General features: G+C 48.0%; 1 protein-coding gene across 3 annotated transcripts; it reads right to left on the bottom strand.

Annotated features, from left to right (window-relative positions):
- Positions 1 to 2,685: 2,685 nt before the first annotated feature.
- On the bottom strand, positions 2,686 to 10,505 carry LOC124030076 (homeodomain-interacting protein kinase 3-like). 3 transcript variants are annotated; one of them, XM_046341578.1, is made up of 6 exons: positions 10,434 to 10,481; positions 6,233 to 6,412; positions 5,652 to 5,778; positions 5,157 to 5,327; positions 4,665 to 4,988; positions 2,686 to 2,984 (listed from the first exon to the last, which is right to left on the bottom strand). In XM_046341578.1, exons 3-6 carry the CDS (start codon positions 5,696 to 5,698, stop codon positions 2,834 to 2,836), a joined length of 693 nt encoding a protein of 230 aa, XP_046197534.1. In that variant the 5' UTR covers positions 5,699 to 5,778; positions 6,233 to 6,412; positions 10,434 to 10,481; the 3' UTR covers positions 2,686 to 2,833. The 3 variants fall into 3 exon arrangements, with proteins under 3 accessions (XP_046197534.1, XP_046197535.1, XP_046197536.1); XM_046341579.1 differs by lacking the exons at positions 2,686 to 2,984; positions 4,665 to 4,988 and adding an exon at positions 7,352 to 7,475 and having other exon boundaries at positions 5,163 to 5,327; positions 6,233 to 6,354; positions 10,434 to 10,505; XM_046341580.1 differs by lacking the exons at positions 2,686 to 2,984; positions 4,665 to 4,988 and adding an exon at positions 7,352 to 7,475 and having other exon boundaries at positions 5,163 to 5,327; positions 5,652 to 5,775; positions 6,233 to 6,354; positions 10,434 to 10,505.
- Positions 10,506 to 13,179: the final 2,674 nt, after the last annotated feature.

Raw genomic sequence — 13,179 nt, 5'->3', positions numbered from 1 at the left:
CAACCCAAATTGGTCTACACGGGACATGTTCTGGCCTGGTTTAGGTCTTATCTGTCGCAGCATATCAGTTTGTCTCTGTGAAGGAATGGTTTGTCCTCTACAAATCAACTGTACATTTCGGTGTTCCTCAAGGTTCTGTTTTAGGACCACTATTGTTTTCACTATATATTTTACCTTTGTGGGATGTTATTCGAAACATAAATGTAAACTTTCACTGCTATGCGGATGACACACAGCTGTACATTTCAATGAAACATGGGTAAGCACCAAATTGCCTCGCCAGAAGCATGTGTTTCAGACATAAGGAAGTGGATGGCTGCAAACTTTCTGGCCATTAACTCGGACAAAACAGAGATGCCTTGTTCTAGGTCCCAAGAAACAAAGAGATCTTCTGTTGAATCTGACAATTAATCTTAATGGTTGTACAGTCGTCTCAAATAAAACTGTGAAGGACCTCTACTCTGACCCTGATCTCTCTTTTGAAGAACATATCAAGACCATTTCGAGGACAGCTTTTTCCATCTACGTAACATTGCAAAAATCAGAAACTTTCTGTCCAAAAATGATGCAGAAAAATTAATCCATGCTTTTGTCACTTCTAGGTTAGACTACTGCAATGCTCTATTTTCCGGTTACCCGGATAAAGCACTAAATAAACTTCAGTTAGTGCTAAATACGGCTGCTAGAATCCTGACTAGAACCAAAAATTTGATCATATTACCCAGTGCTAGCCTCTACACTGGCTTCCTGTCAAAGCAAGGGCTGATTTCAAGGTTTTACTGCTAACCTACAAAGCATTACATGGGCTTGCTCCTACCTACCTTCTCTGATTTGGTCCTGCCGTACATACCTATACGTACGCTACGGTCACAAGACGCAGGCCTCCTAATTGTCCCTAGAATTTCTAAGCAAACAGCTGGAGGCAGGGCTTTCTCCTATAGAGCTCCATTTTTATGGAACGGTCTGCCTACCCATGTCAGAGACGCAAACTCGGTCTCAACCTTTAAGTCTTTACTGAAGACTCATCTCTTCAGTGGGTCATATGATTGAGTGTAGTCTGGCCCAGGAGTGGGAAGGTGAACGGAAAGGCTCTGGAGCAACGAACCGCCCTTGCTGTCTCTGCCTGGCCGGTTCCCCGTTTTCCACTGGGATTCTCTGCCTCTAACCCTGTTACGGGGCTGAGTCACTGGCTTGCTGGGGCTCTCTCGTGCCGTCCCTGGGGGATGCGTCACCTGGGTGGGTTGATTCACTGTTGTGGTCGGCCTGTCTGGGTTCCCCCACCCTTGGGTTGTACCGTGTCGGAGATCTTTGTGGGCTATACTCGGCCTTGTCTCAGGATGGTAAGTTGGTGGTTGAAGATTTCCCTCTAGTGGTGTGTGGGGGCTGTGCTTGGGCAAAGTGGGTGGGGTTATATCCTTCCTGTTTGGCCCTGTCCGGGGGTGTCCTCGGATGGGGCCACAGTGTCTCCTGACCCCTCCTGTCTCAGCCTCCAGTATTTATGCTGCAGTAGTTTATGTGTCGGGGGCTAGGGTCAGTTTGTTTATCTGGAGTACTTCTCCTGTCCTATTCGGTGTCCTGTGTAAATCTAAGTGTGCGTTCTCTAATTCTCTCCTTCTCTCTTTCTTTCTCTCTCTCGGAGGACCTGAGCCCTAGAACCATGCCCCAGGACTACCTGACATGATGACTCCTTGCTGTCCCCAGTCCACCTGGCCATGCTGCTGCTCCAGTTTCAACTGGCCTGGGCCCTAGGGACCATGTCCCAGGACTACCTGACATGAGGACTCCTTGCTGTCCCCAGTCCACCTGGCCATGCTCCTGCTCCAGTTTCAACTGTTCTGCCTTACTATTATTCAACCATGCTGGTCATTTATGAACATTTGAACATCTTGGCCACGTTCTGTTATAATCTCCACCTGGCACAGCCAGAAGAGGACTGGCCACCCCACATATGCTCTCTAATTCTCTCTTTCTTTCTCTCTCTCGGAGGACCTGAGCCCTAGGACCGTGCCCCAGGACTACCTGACATGATGGCTCCTTGCTGTCCCCAGTCCATCTGACTGTGCTGCTGCTCCAGTTTCAACTGTTCTGCCTTATTATTATTTGACCATGCTGGTCATTTATGAACATTTGAACATCTTGGTCATGTTCTGTTATAATCTCTACCCGGCACAGCCAGAAGAGGACTGGCCACCCCACATAGCCCGGTTCCTCTCTAGGTTTCTTCCTAGGTTTTGGCCTTTCTAGGGAGTTTTTCCTAGCCACCGTGCTTTTACACCTGCATTGTTTGCTGTTTGGGGTTTTAGGCTGGGTTTCTGTACAGCACTTTGAGATATCAGCTGATGTACGAAGGGCTATATAAATAAATTTGATTTGATTTGATTTGATTTGATATACTGTAACAGACAAGAGCAATCACACATAGAGAGTATACATTCTATACTGTAACAGACCGGAGCAATCACACTCAGAGATTATACATTCTATACTGTAACAGACAAGAGCAATCACACACTGTAACAGACAAGAGTATACATTCTATACTGTAACAGACAAGAGCAATCACACACAAGAGCAATCACACACAAAGAGTATACATTCTATACTGTAACAGACAAGAGCAATCACACACAAAGAGTATACATTCTATACTGTAACAGACAAGAGCAATCACACACAAAGAGTATACATTCTATACTGTAACAGACAAGAGCAATCACATAGAGAGTATACATTCTATACTGTAACAGACAAGAGCAATCACACTGTATGACAGGTGTAGGTGCAACATTTAGGTTAGGTTCCAACATGTATGTGTGCGGCTGTTGTCATTGGGTCATACCTGTTGGGGCGTTTGCAGGGTGAGGTGCTGGACTGGGCTGAGGCAGAGGAGCTGGTGCTGAGGGTGCTGTCTGGACTGCTGAGGGAACATACTCTCCATACTCACTGTGCTCTGACACGCCTCACACTCAGCACTGCCCTTACACCTGGGGGAGGGAAAGAGAAACAGAAAGGGGGAGAGAAAGAGAAAGGGAGGGGGAGAGAAAGAGAAACAGAAAGGGGGGGAGAGAAAGAGAAACAGAAAGGGGGAGAGAAAGAAACAGAAACAGAAAGGGAGGGGGAGAGAAAGAGAAACAGAAAAAGAGAAAGAGAAACAGAAAGGGGGAGAGAAAGAGAAACAGAAAGGGGGAGAGAAAGAGAAACAGAAAGGGAGAGAGAAAGAGAAACAGAAAGGAGAGAGAAAGAGAAACAGAAAGGGAGAGAGAAAGAGAAACAGAAAGGAGAGAGAAAGAGAAACAGAAAGGGGAGAGAAAGAGAAACAGAAAGGGGAGAGAAAGAGAAACAGAAAGGGGGAGAGAAAGAGAAACAGAAAGGGGAGAGAAAGAGAAACAGAAAGAGAAAGAGAAACAGAAAGGGGAGAGAAAGAGAAACAGAAAGAGAAAGAGAAACAGAAAGGGAGAGAGAAAGAGAAACAGAAAGGGGAGAGAAAGAGAAACAGAAAGGGGGAGAGAGAAAGAGAAACAGAAAGAGAAAGGGAGGGGGAGAGAAAGAGAAACAGAAAGGGAGAGAGAAAGAGAAACAGAAAGGGAGAGAGAAAGAGAAACAGAAAGGGGGAGAGAAAGAGAAACAGAAAGGGGGAGAGAAAGAGAAACAGAAAGGGGGAGAGAAAGAGAAACAGAAAGGGAGAGAAAGAGAAACAGAAAGGAGAGAGAAAGAGAAACAGAAAGGGAGAGAGAAAGAGAAACAGAAAGGGGGAGAGAAAGAGAAACAGAAAGGGGGAGAGAAAGAGAAACAGAAAGGGGGAGAGAAAGAGAAACAGAAAGGGGGAGAGAAAGAGAAACAGAAAGGGGGAGAGAAAGAGAAACAGAAAGGGGGAGAGAAAGAGAAACAGAAAGAGAAAGAGAAACAGAAAGAGAAAGAGAAACAGAAAGGGGGAGAGAAAGAGAAACAGAAAGGGGGAGAGAAAGAGAAACAGAAAGGGGGAGAGAAAGAGAAACAGAAAGAGGGAGAGAAAGAGAAACAGAAAGGGGGAGAGAAAGAGAAACAGAAAGAGAAAGAAAAAGTGACTTCAATATTTGAAGAGACTGATTGTGGACTGTAGTGGATATTTGAAGAGACTGATTGTGGACTGTAGTGGATATTTGAAGAGACTGATTGTGGACTGTAGTGGATATTTGAAGAGACTGATTGTGGACTGTAGTGGATATTTGAAGAGACTGATTGTGGACTGTAGTGGATATTTGAAGAGACTGATTGTGGACTGTAGTGGATATTTGAAGAGACTGATTGTGGACTGTAGTGGATATTTGAAGAGACTGATTGTGGACTGTAGTGGATATTTGAAGAGACTGATTGTGGACTGTAGTGGATATTTGAAGAGACTGATTGTGGACTGTAAGTGGATATGTATGCACACATGACTGTAAGTGGACTGTAGTGGATAAAAGACTGATTCTGCTAAATGGCATATATTATTATTATTATATTATTATATTTGAAGAGACTGATTGTGGACTGTAGTGGATATTTGAAGAGACTGATTGTGGACTGTAGTGGATATTTGAAGAGACTGATTGTGGACTGTAGTGGATATTTGAAGAGACTGATTGTGGACTGTGGTGGATATTTGAAGAGACTGATTGTGAAGGAGCTTGATAGTTACTTACTGCCCCAGTGAGTGTCTCCGTGTTCTCTCTTCCTCCTCCTCCTCTTCCTCATCACTGCTGATACTAATGACAGTAACAGTGGGGCTGGCCAGATCAGACATCACCATGGCCTGCCGCTGCTTATAAGAGACAGACTGCTCCTCAGAGTCTGAACCTGCCTTACAGCAGCGAGGCTCCTCCACCTGCTCCGGTTCAGGTTCCAGCTGTGCAGCTCGCCCCGCCTCTGGGAATCTATCCTCTGGGACATTCCTCGTGGTGTCGGCCATCTTTGGGGACTGGCATGCTGAGTTTTGGGTGTTGGTGTTGTAGGTGAAATTGCTGCCTCTAGGGAGAAATAAATGACAGGAAGGTTTTTTTAATGATCAGATGTGTGTGTGTGTGTGTGTGTGTGTGTGTGTGTGTGTGTGTGTGTGTGTGTGTGTGTGTGTGTGTGTGTGTGTGTGTGTGTGTGTGTGTGTGTGTGTGTGTGTGTGTGTGTGTGTGTGTGTTTACCTGTTAAAGCAGGGCTTGTTTCTCTTGTTTGCAGAGGGCTGTGGCCACACCACGTGTGCGATGCCTATGCTGATTGGCTGGTGGGCAGACATGGTCATCTGGTTGGTTAAGAACGGCTGATGGTGGTGGGGCATCATAGAGCTGTATTGGTTGCCATGGGGACGCACCTTCCTGCAAATGACAATACGGGGTAACGAGCCAAAGGTTATTATCTATATTAGAGACTTAACTGACTGATCTCACTCGCCTGCTTCAAAGGAGAGGCATGTGACTCATTCTCCATCAGTTTGCAAGACAGCCATCACACTGTGTCCTATATTCTCAGAGAAGTCCTTGTCAAGGGTAGAGCATAGCAACAAAACAGACTGACAGACAATGCAGTTTCAAAAAATTCATTTGGAGCTTCCCTATTGGCTCCCTACGGAGAAAAAATGAATGAGTTACTGACGGTCGCTAAAGAGCACAGACAGTCAACAGCTGACAGACAGCACTCACCCCCATTCTCCCAGTCTCTGTGGGCCTGCCACAGTGTCAGACGCCATGGTGGCTGGTGGGGCGCCATTGAAGTCACCTGCTGCCAGGCGGGCACCAGGATCTGCTGGGGGCGGTTAGACCAGGTCTGCTGCAAGGGGAGAGGAACACCGTTTCCATGGTTTCTATAGCTATCTAAACTTATTCATTCCGTGGTATAAAGGGGCAGGTAGCCTAGTGGTTAGAGCGTTAGGCCAGTAACTGAAAGATTGCTGGATCGAATCCCGAGGTGACAAGGTAAAAATCTGTAGTTCTGCCCCTGAGCAAGGCAGTTAACCCACTGTTCCCCGGGTGCCGGAGACATGGATGACGATTAAGGCAGCCCTCACACATCTCTGATTCAGAGGGGTTGGGTTAAGTTGAATGTATTCAACTGAAATTCAACATTTCAGTTGAATACATTCAAAACATCCCCAGCACAAATGCATCCAGGCTGTGTCTTGCTGATTCTCCTTCACTGTCAGTTTCTCTGTTGGTCTGAATCACTCAATCACAGCGAGCCCGAATACTATAGACTCTCTCCCGCTCCCCCCTCTTCTCGTTACCTGTGTGATGAGCCCAGGTCTGATCTGTAGGGGCTGGATGGAGGGAGCTTGGGTGACCAGAGGCACAGCAGTCTCCATGCGTACGGAGAAGCCCTGAGGCTTGGCCGTGTTAGTGGGGATTCCTGGAGGACCGGAAAGGGAAACATGTGTTCCACAGTAAGTCCAAGTCAGTAGATTTTGCTATAGAGGTGGATGGAAAGAGGAGGGAAAGAGAGGGGGGGAGAGAAGAGAGAGAAGGGAGGAGAAAGAGAGAAGAGAGGAGAGGGGGAGAAAGAGAGAAGAGAGGGGGAGAAAGAGAGAAAGAGGAGAGGGGGAGAAAGAGAGAAGAGAGGGGGAGAAAGGAGGAGAGGAGAAAGAGAGAAGAGAGGAGAGGAGAAAGAGAGAAGAGGAGGAGGAGAAAGAGAGAAGAGAGGAGGGGGAGAAAGAGAGAAGAGAGGAGGGGGGAGAAAGAGAGAAGAGAGGAGAGAAAGGGAAGGAGGGGGAGAAAGAGAGAAGAGAGGAAAGGGGAGGGGAGAAAGAGAGAAGAGGGGAGAGAAGAGAGAGAAGAGAGGGGGAGAAAGAGAGAAGAGAGGAGGGGGAGGGAGGAGAAGAGAGGAGAAGAGAGGAGGGAAGGAGAGAAAGAGAGAGAGAGGAGGGGGAGAAAGAGAGAAGAGAGGAAGGGGGAGGAGAAAGAGGGGGAGAAAGAGAGAAGAGGGGGAGAAAGAGAGAAGAGAGGGGGGAGGAGGAGAAAGAGAGAAGAGAGGAGGGACGAGGAGAAAGAGAGAAGAGAGGAGGGACGAGGAGAAAGAGAGAAGAGAGGAGGGGGGAGGAGAAAGAGAGAAGAGGGGGAGAAGAGAGGAGAAAGAAGAGAAGAAGAGAGGAGGGACGGGGAGGAGAGGAGAGTGAAGAGAATGAGGGGGAGGAGAAAGAGAGAAGAGAGGAGGGGGAGGAGAAAGAGAGAGAGAGGAGGGGAGGAGAAAGGAGAAGACTGAGGAGGAGACAAGAGAGGAGGGGGAGAGAAGGAGGGGATCTACTACAGAAAAAGAGAGAAGTTAGAGGGGGAGGAGAAAGAGAGAAGAGAGGAGGGGGGAGGAGAAAGAGAGAAGGGGGGAGAAGGAGGAGAAGATTAAGAAGTCATACCCTGCATCGTTGGGGGGCACAGGATGAGTGCCTGTTGAAATGAGTCGCTGCAGCCAAACTGGCCATTTCCTGTTTGGAGCGGTATCCCAGGGTGCATCACTGAGGGGGCAGAGGGGGCTAAAGCCTGAAGACAAGACAGAGACATGAGCCCCCGGACATCTACTACAGAAACTAATGGGTTAGATCAACACAGAGACATGAGCCCCCGGACATCTACTACAGACACTAATGGGTTAGATCAACACAGAGACATGAGCCCCCGGACATCTACTACAGAAACTAATGGGTTAGATCAACACAGAGACATGAGCCCCCGGACATCTACTACAGAAACTAATGGGTTAGATCAACACAGAGACATGAGCCCCCGGACATCTACTACAGACACTAATGGGTTAGATCAACACAGAGACATGAGCCCCCGGACATCTACTACAGACACTAATGGGTTAGATCAACACAGAGACATGAGCCCCCGGACATCTACTACAGAAACTAATGGGTTAGATCAACACAGAGACATGAGCCCCCGGACATCTACTACAGACACTAATGGGTTAGATCAACACAGAGACATGAGCCCCGGACATCTACTACAGAAACTAATGGGTTAGATCAACACAGAGACATGAGCCCCGGACATCTACTACAGACACTAATGGGTTAGATCAACACAGAGACATGAGCCCCGGACATCTACTACAGACACTAATGGGTTAGATCAACACAGAGACATGAGCCCCCGGACATCTACTACAGACACTAATGGGTTAGATCAACACAGAGACATGAGCCCCCGGACATCTACTACAGACACTAATGGGTTAGATCAACACAGAGACATGAGCCCCCGGACATCTACTACAGAAACTAATGGGTTAGATCAACACAGAGACATGAGCCCCGGACATCTACTACAGAAACTAATGGGTTAGATCAACACAGAGACATGAGCCCCGGACATCTACTACAGACACTAATGGGTTAGATCAACACAGAGACATGAGCCCCCCGGACATCTACTACAGAAACTAATGGGTTAGATCAACACAGAGACATGAGCCCCGGACATCTACTACAGACACTAATGGGTTAGATCAACACAGAGACATGAGCCCCCGGACATGTACTACAGAAACTAATGGGTTAGATCAACACAGAGACATGAGCCCCCGGACATCTACTACAGACACTAATGGGTTAGATCAACACAGAGACATGAGCCCCCGGACATCTACTACAGAAACTAATGGGTTAGATCAACACAGAGACATGAGCCCCCGGACATCTACTACAGAAACTAATGGGTTAGATCAACACAGAGACATGAGCCCCCGGACATCTACTACAGACACTAATGGGTTAGATCAACACAGAGACATGAGCCCCCGGACATCTACTACAGAAACTAATGGGTTAGATCAACACAGAGACATGAGCCCCCGGACATCTACTACAGACACTAATGGGTTAGATCAACACAGAGACATGAGCCCCCCGGACATCTACTACAGAAACTAATGGGTTAGATCAACACAGAGACATGAGCCCCGGACATCTACTACAGAAACTAATGGGTTAGATCAACACAGAGACATGAGCCCCCGGACATCTACTACAGACACTAATGGGTTAGATCAACACAGAGACATGAGCCCCGGACATCTACTACAGACACTAATGGGTTAGATCAACACAGAGACATGAGCCCCGGACATGTACTACAGAAACTAATGGGTTAGATCAACACAGAGACATGAGCCCCCGGACATCTACTACAGAAACTAATGGGTTAGATCAACACAGAGACATGAGCCCCCGGACATCTACTACAGAAACTAATGGGTTAGATCAACACAGAGACATGAGCCCCCGGACATCTACTACAGAAACTAATGGGTTAGATCAACACAGAGACATGAGCCCCCGGACATACTACAGAAACTAATGGGTTCGATCAACACAGACAGTCTATCAACAGGGGATTTCATCAGCACAACATAAGGAATTGTGCCTCAATAACTATTTTCATAAAGAAAGTGTTTCTGAGAAGAAAAATAAGGAAAAAAATACCAGAACTTTGACTCTCCATAATTAAAAACCTCCTAATGTAATAAGTCTGACAGATTCCAACATATAATCCACATTAGCCTCACATCCCCAGTAGATGGCGACCTGCCTGTCTGGAGTCTGAGCCAAACAGCAGTACCGTATGCACCAAGAATAGAGTAAGAGTACAGATCTAGGATCTGTCCATATAATCATATTATTAAATCATTTAAAAGGCAAAACTGATCCAAGATCAGCAGTCCTTCTCCGACACTTTATGAATAAACAAAGAACAGAGCAGGAGCATGTGGTTTCAGAGGTCACTGCTCTGACCTCTTGTACCCGGCCTGCAATATTGAATCCAGGGAATTAGAGCAGGGCTGAATCCAACATGATCAAAGGTCTGGAAAGTCCAATAAAAAAGTAGACACAGAACAGGAAATCCCCATTACACATGACAGTCAAACACAGCATTCTGAGAGGTGAATACTGGGAGATCTGGTGCATTTTCCCACCAAATACTTCCTGGAACTGGAACCAATCAAAGTTCACCTACATCAGAGCGGATGTGTTTTACACACACAAGGCTTTCCTAGAGACCACCCATTCTGTGTCCCCCCAGGGGTAAATACTGAACACAAATGCACTAGAATGAAGGATGTGTCCATATCAACTTGATTCAATTGGGCTTGTGGTATATGAGGTTCAGACGCCATCACCTTCACATTGTACCAACAGTTGATATGAGAATGGACTTCTAATGTATTGACAAAGATGGACATGTATTTCCAGAAAAGCGATAAAGCCCCATGTCATCCACTCCGACCATCTGAGGTCTGGGTCAGGGAAAACACGCCTTGGTCTAGCTGTTTCTCAAATGAAGACTTGTCTGATAAAACTGTCTCCATTCAAATCTAATATGAAGTCTAACAGCTCTAGCAGTGGTACATTGTCATATAGCCGTCTATTCATATAAACGGAAATGTTTCCTCCATGTGACGAGCTACTGTATTGATGTGGTGAAGCTACTTACTTGGTTGTGAATGGTGGCCATCTTGCTGAAGGGCCCGGTCAGGTTAACTGGTGGTGGTGGTGGTCACCGGTCTGATGAAGGGCTTTGTTCCGGTTGAGCGTGTCGTAAGGACCGGACGAGAGCGGGTAACGTCCATGATGTGGAAACACGATTTGACACTGATGGAGAGGAAAGGAGGGTTGGAGTTATTTTCATCACAGTACAGCAGGCCCCAGCTATTCTTTATGCTTGTCCTCCTTTTTACAAATAACTAAATGTTTCATCATGTCTCTTCTCTACGAAAAGGTCAACCCGCCTGAAAGACAGTGGGGAAACTCACTGGTTGCTATGGGGAAGTCGAGCAGGTGTTGCATGGACATAAAGAGGTGGCTGGCGCCTCCAGTGGGAGCGATCCTCTTCTCCGCATCGATCCACAACATCCTCTTCAGCAGGCCTACAAACTCTCTTCGGTCCACCTTCTCTGCCAACAGGTCACTACCTTCAGATTCATCACCAAGTTGACCTGGGAGAGAGGCAGGTCAGGGTCATCTGTTATCTTTCCCAGTGTTTGTGTCCATTTCATCTGGGCCTCAGGAAGTTTTAAACCAGCTTTACAAGTCAAGGGAGACTTGGTTAAGGGACAAACAGTATAAACAGTCACTATGCTGGAATAATCCTTTCCTAAATGAAAAATACCAGACATTTTGCAGAAGTTTATCAAATGTGAAAACATCAAACCAACCATTGTGATAAGTGGAACGATGAGGCATTTTTCATATCTACAGCATTCTACATCCACCGTCTCTACACATCTACGTCGTCATCCCCCCGTCTCTACGTCGCCATCCCCCGTCTCTACGTCGCCATCCCCCGTCTCCACGTCATCCCCCCTCTACACATCTCACGTCGCCCCCCGCCTCTACGTCACCCCCCCCGCCTCACGTCACCCCCCGCCTCTACGTCACCCCCCCGCCTCTACGTCATCCCCCCCGCCTCTACGTCATCCCCCCGCCTCTACGTCATCTCCCCCCGCCTCTACGTCATCCCCCCCCGCCTCTACGTCATCCCCCGCCTCCGCCTCTCCGCTCACGTCCCCCCCGCCTCTACGTCACTCTCCCCCGCCTCTCGTCACCCCGCTCTACGTCATCCCCCCCGCCTCTACGCGTCATCCCCCCCCCGCCTCTACGTCATCCCATCCCCGCCTCTACGTCACCCCCCGCCTCTCGCCACTCCCCCGCCTCACGTCACCCCCCGCCTCTACGTAATTGCCCCCCAGCTCAAAAAACATCAGCAGAATGTTCAACCATGATCTCATATCAGGGAATTTCCAGCTGTGGTTCACCAGACTTTACCTCAAACAACTAAGTGTTGGGTGCTGAACATAACTTTTTTATGACTAGAATGTAAAAATAAGTTTATAGCATCAGATAACTTTGTATGTTCTCAGCCTGGGTCAAACAGCTGAGGTCAAGACACCTCTCTCTTTCAGATCTCAGGCCCATGTCATCCTCTTGCTCCAGCCAAATCTGGGCTTCTGAGTAGAACTCATCAACCACAGTCTGGTTAGAACAGCTGAAGGTGTCCCACATCCTGTGGAACAAGACTTACGTGCGCCATGTCATCCAAACAGTTGAAGATGTACTTCCTTGCTTCCTTCGATTTCATCCCCGTCTCGGTCTCATGCTCATCAGTCGACTGGAGAGAGACAGGGGGAGAAAGAGAGAGCGCGAGACAGGGGGAGAAAGAGAGAGCGCGAGACAGGGGGAGAAAGAGAGAGAGCGGCGGGGAGAGAAAGAGAGAGAGAGACGGGGAGAGAAAGAGAGAGAGAGACGGGGAGAGAAAGAGAAGAGAGAGACGGAGAGAGAGAGAGAGAGAGACGGGAGAGAAAGAGAGAGAGAGACGGGGGAGAGAAAGAGAGAGAGAGACGGGAGAGAAAGAGAGAGAGACGGGAGAGAAAGAGAGAGAGACGGGGAGGGAGAGAGAGAGAGAGACGGGGAGGGAGAGAGAAAGAGAGAGACAGGGAGGGAGAGAGAAAGAGAGAGCGCGAGACAGGGGGAGAAAGAGAGAGAGCGGCGGGGAGAGAAAGAGAGAGAGAGACGGGGAGAGAAAGAGAGAGAGAGACGGGGAGAGAAAGAGAGAGAGAGACGGGGAGAGAAAGAGAGAGAGAGACAGGGGAGAGAAAGAGAGAGAGACGGGAGAGAAAGAGAGAGAGACGGGGAGGAGAGAGAGAGAGAGACGGGGAGGGAGAAGAAAGAGAGAGACAGGGAGGAGAGAGAAAGAGAGAGACAGGGAGAGAAAGAGAGAGACAGGGAGAGAAAGAGAGAGACAGGGAGAGAAAGAGAGAGACAGGGAGAGAAAGAGAGAGACAGGGAGAGAAAGAGAGAGACAGGGAGAGAAAGAGAGAGACAGGGAGAGAAAGAGAGAGAGACAGGGGAGAGAAAGAGAGAGACAGGGAGAGAAAGAGAGAGAGAGAGAAAGGGAGAGACATGGAGAGAAAGAGAGAGACAGGGAGAGAAAGAGAGAGACAGGGAGAGAAAGAGAGAGAGAGAGACAGGGAGAGAAAGAGAGAGAGAGAGACAGGGAGAGAGAAAGAAGAGAGAGACGGAGAGAAAGAGAGAGAGACGGGAGGGAGAGAAGAGAGAGAGACAGGGGAGGGAGAGAGAAAAGAGAGAGACAGGGAGGGAGAGAGAGAGAGAGAGACAGGGGAGAGAGAGAGAGAGAGAGAGACAGGGAGAGAAAGAGAGAGACAGGGAGAGAAAGAGAGAGA

Source organism: Oncorhynchus gorbuscha, unplaced genomic scaffold (assembly GCF_021184085.1).
Source record: "Oncorhynchus gorbuscha isolate QuinsamMale2020 ecotype Even-year unplaced genomic scaffold, OgorEven_v1.0 Un_scaffold_9170, whole genome shotgun sequence".
NCBI classification, from domain to species: Eukaryota; Metazoa; Chordata; class Actinopteri; order Salmoniformes; family Salmonidae; genus Oncorhynchus; species Oncorhynchus gorbuscha.
This window is presented reverse-complemented; position numbering and strand designations above follow the sequence as displayed.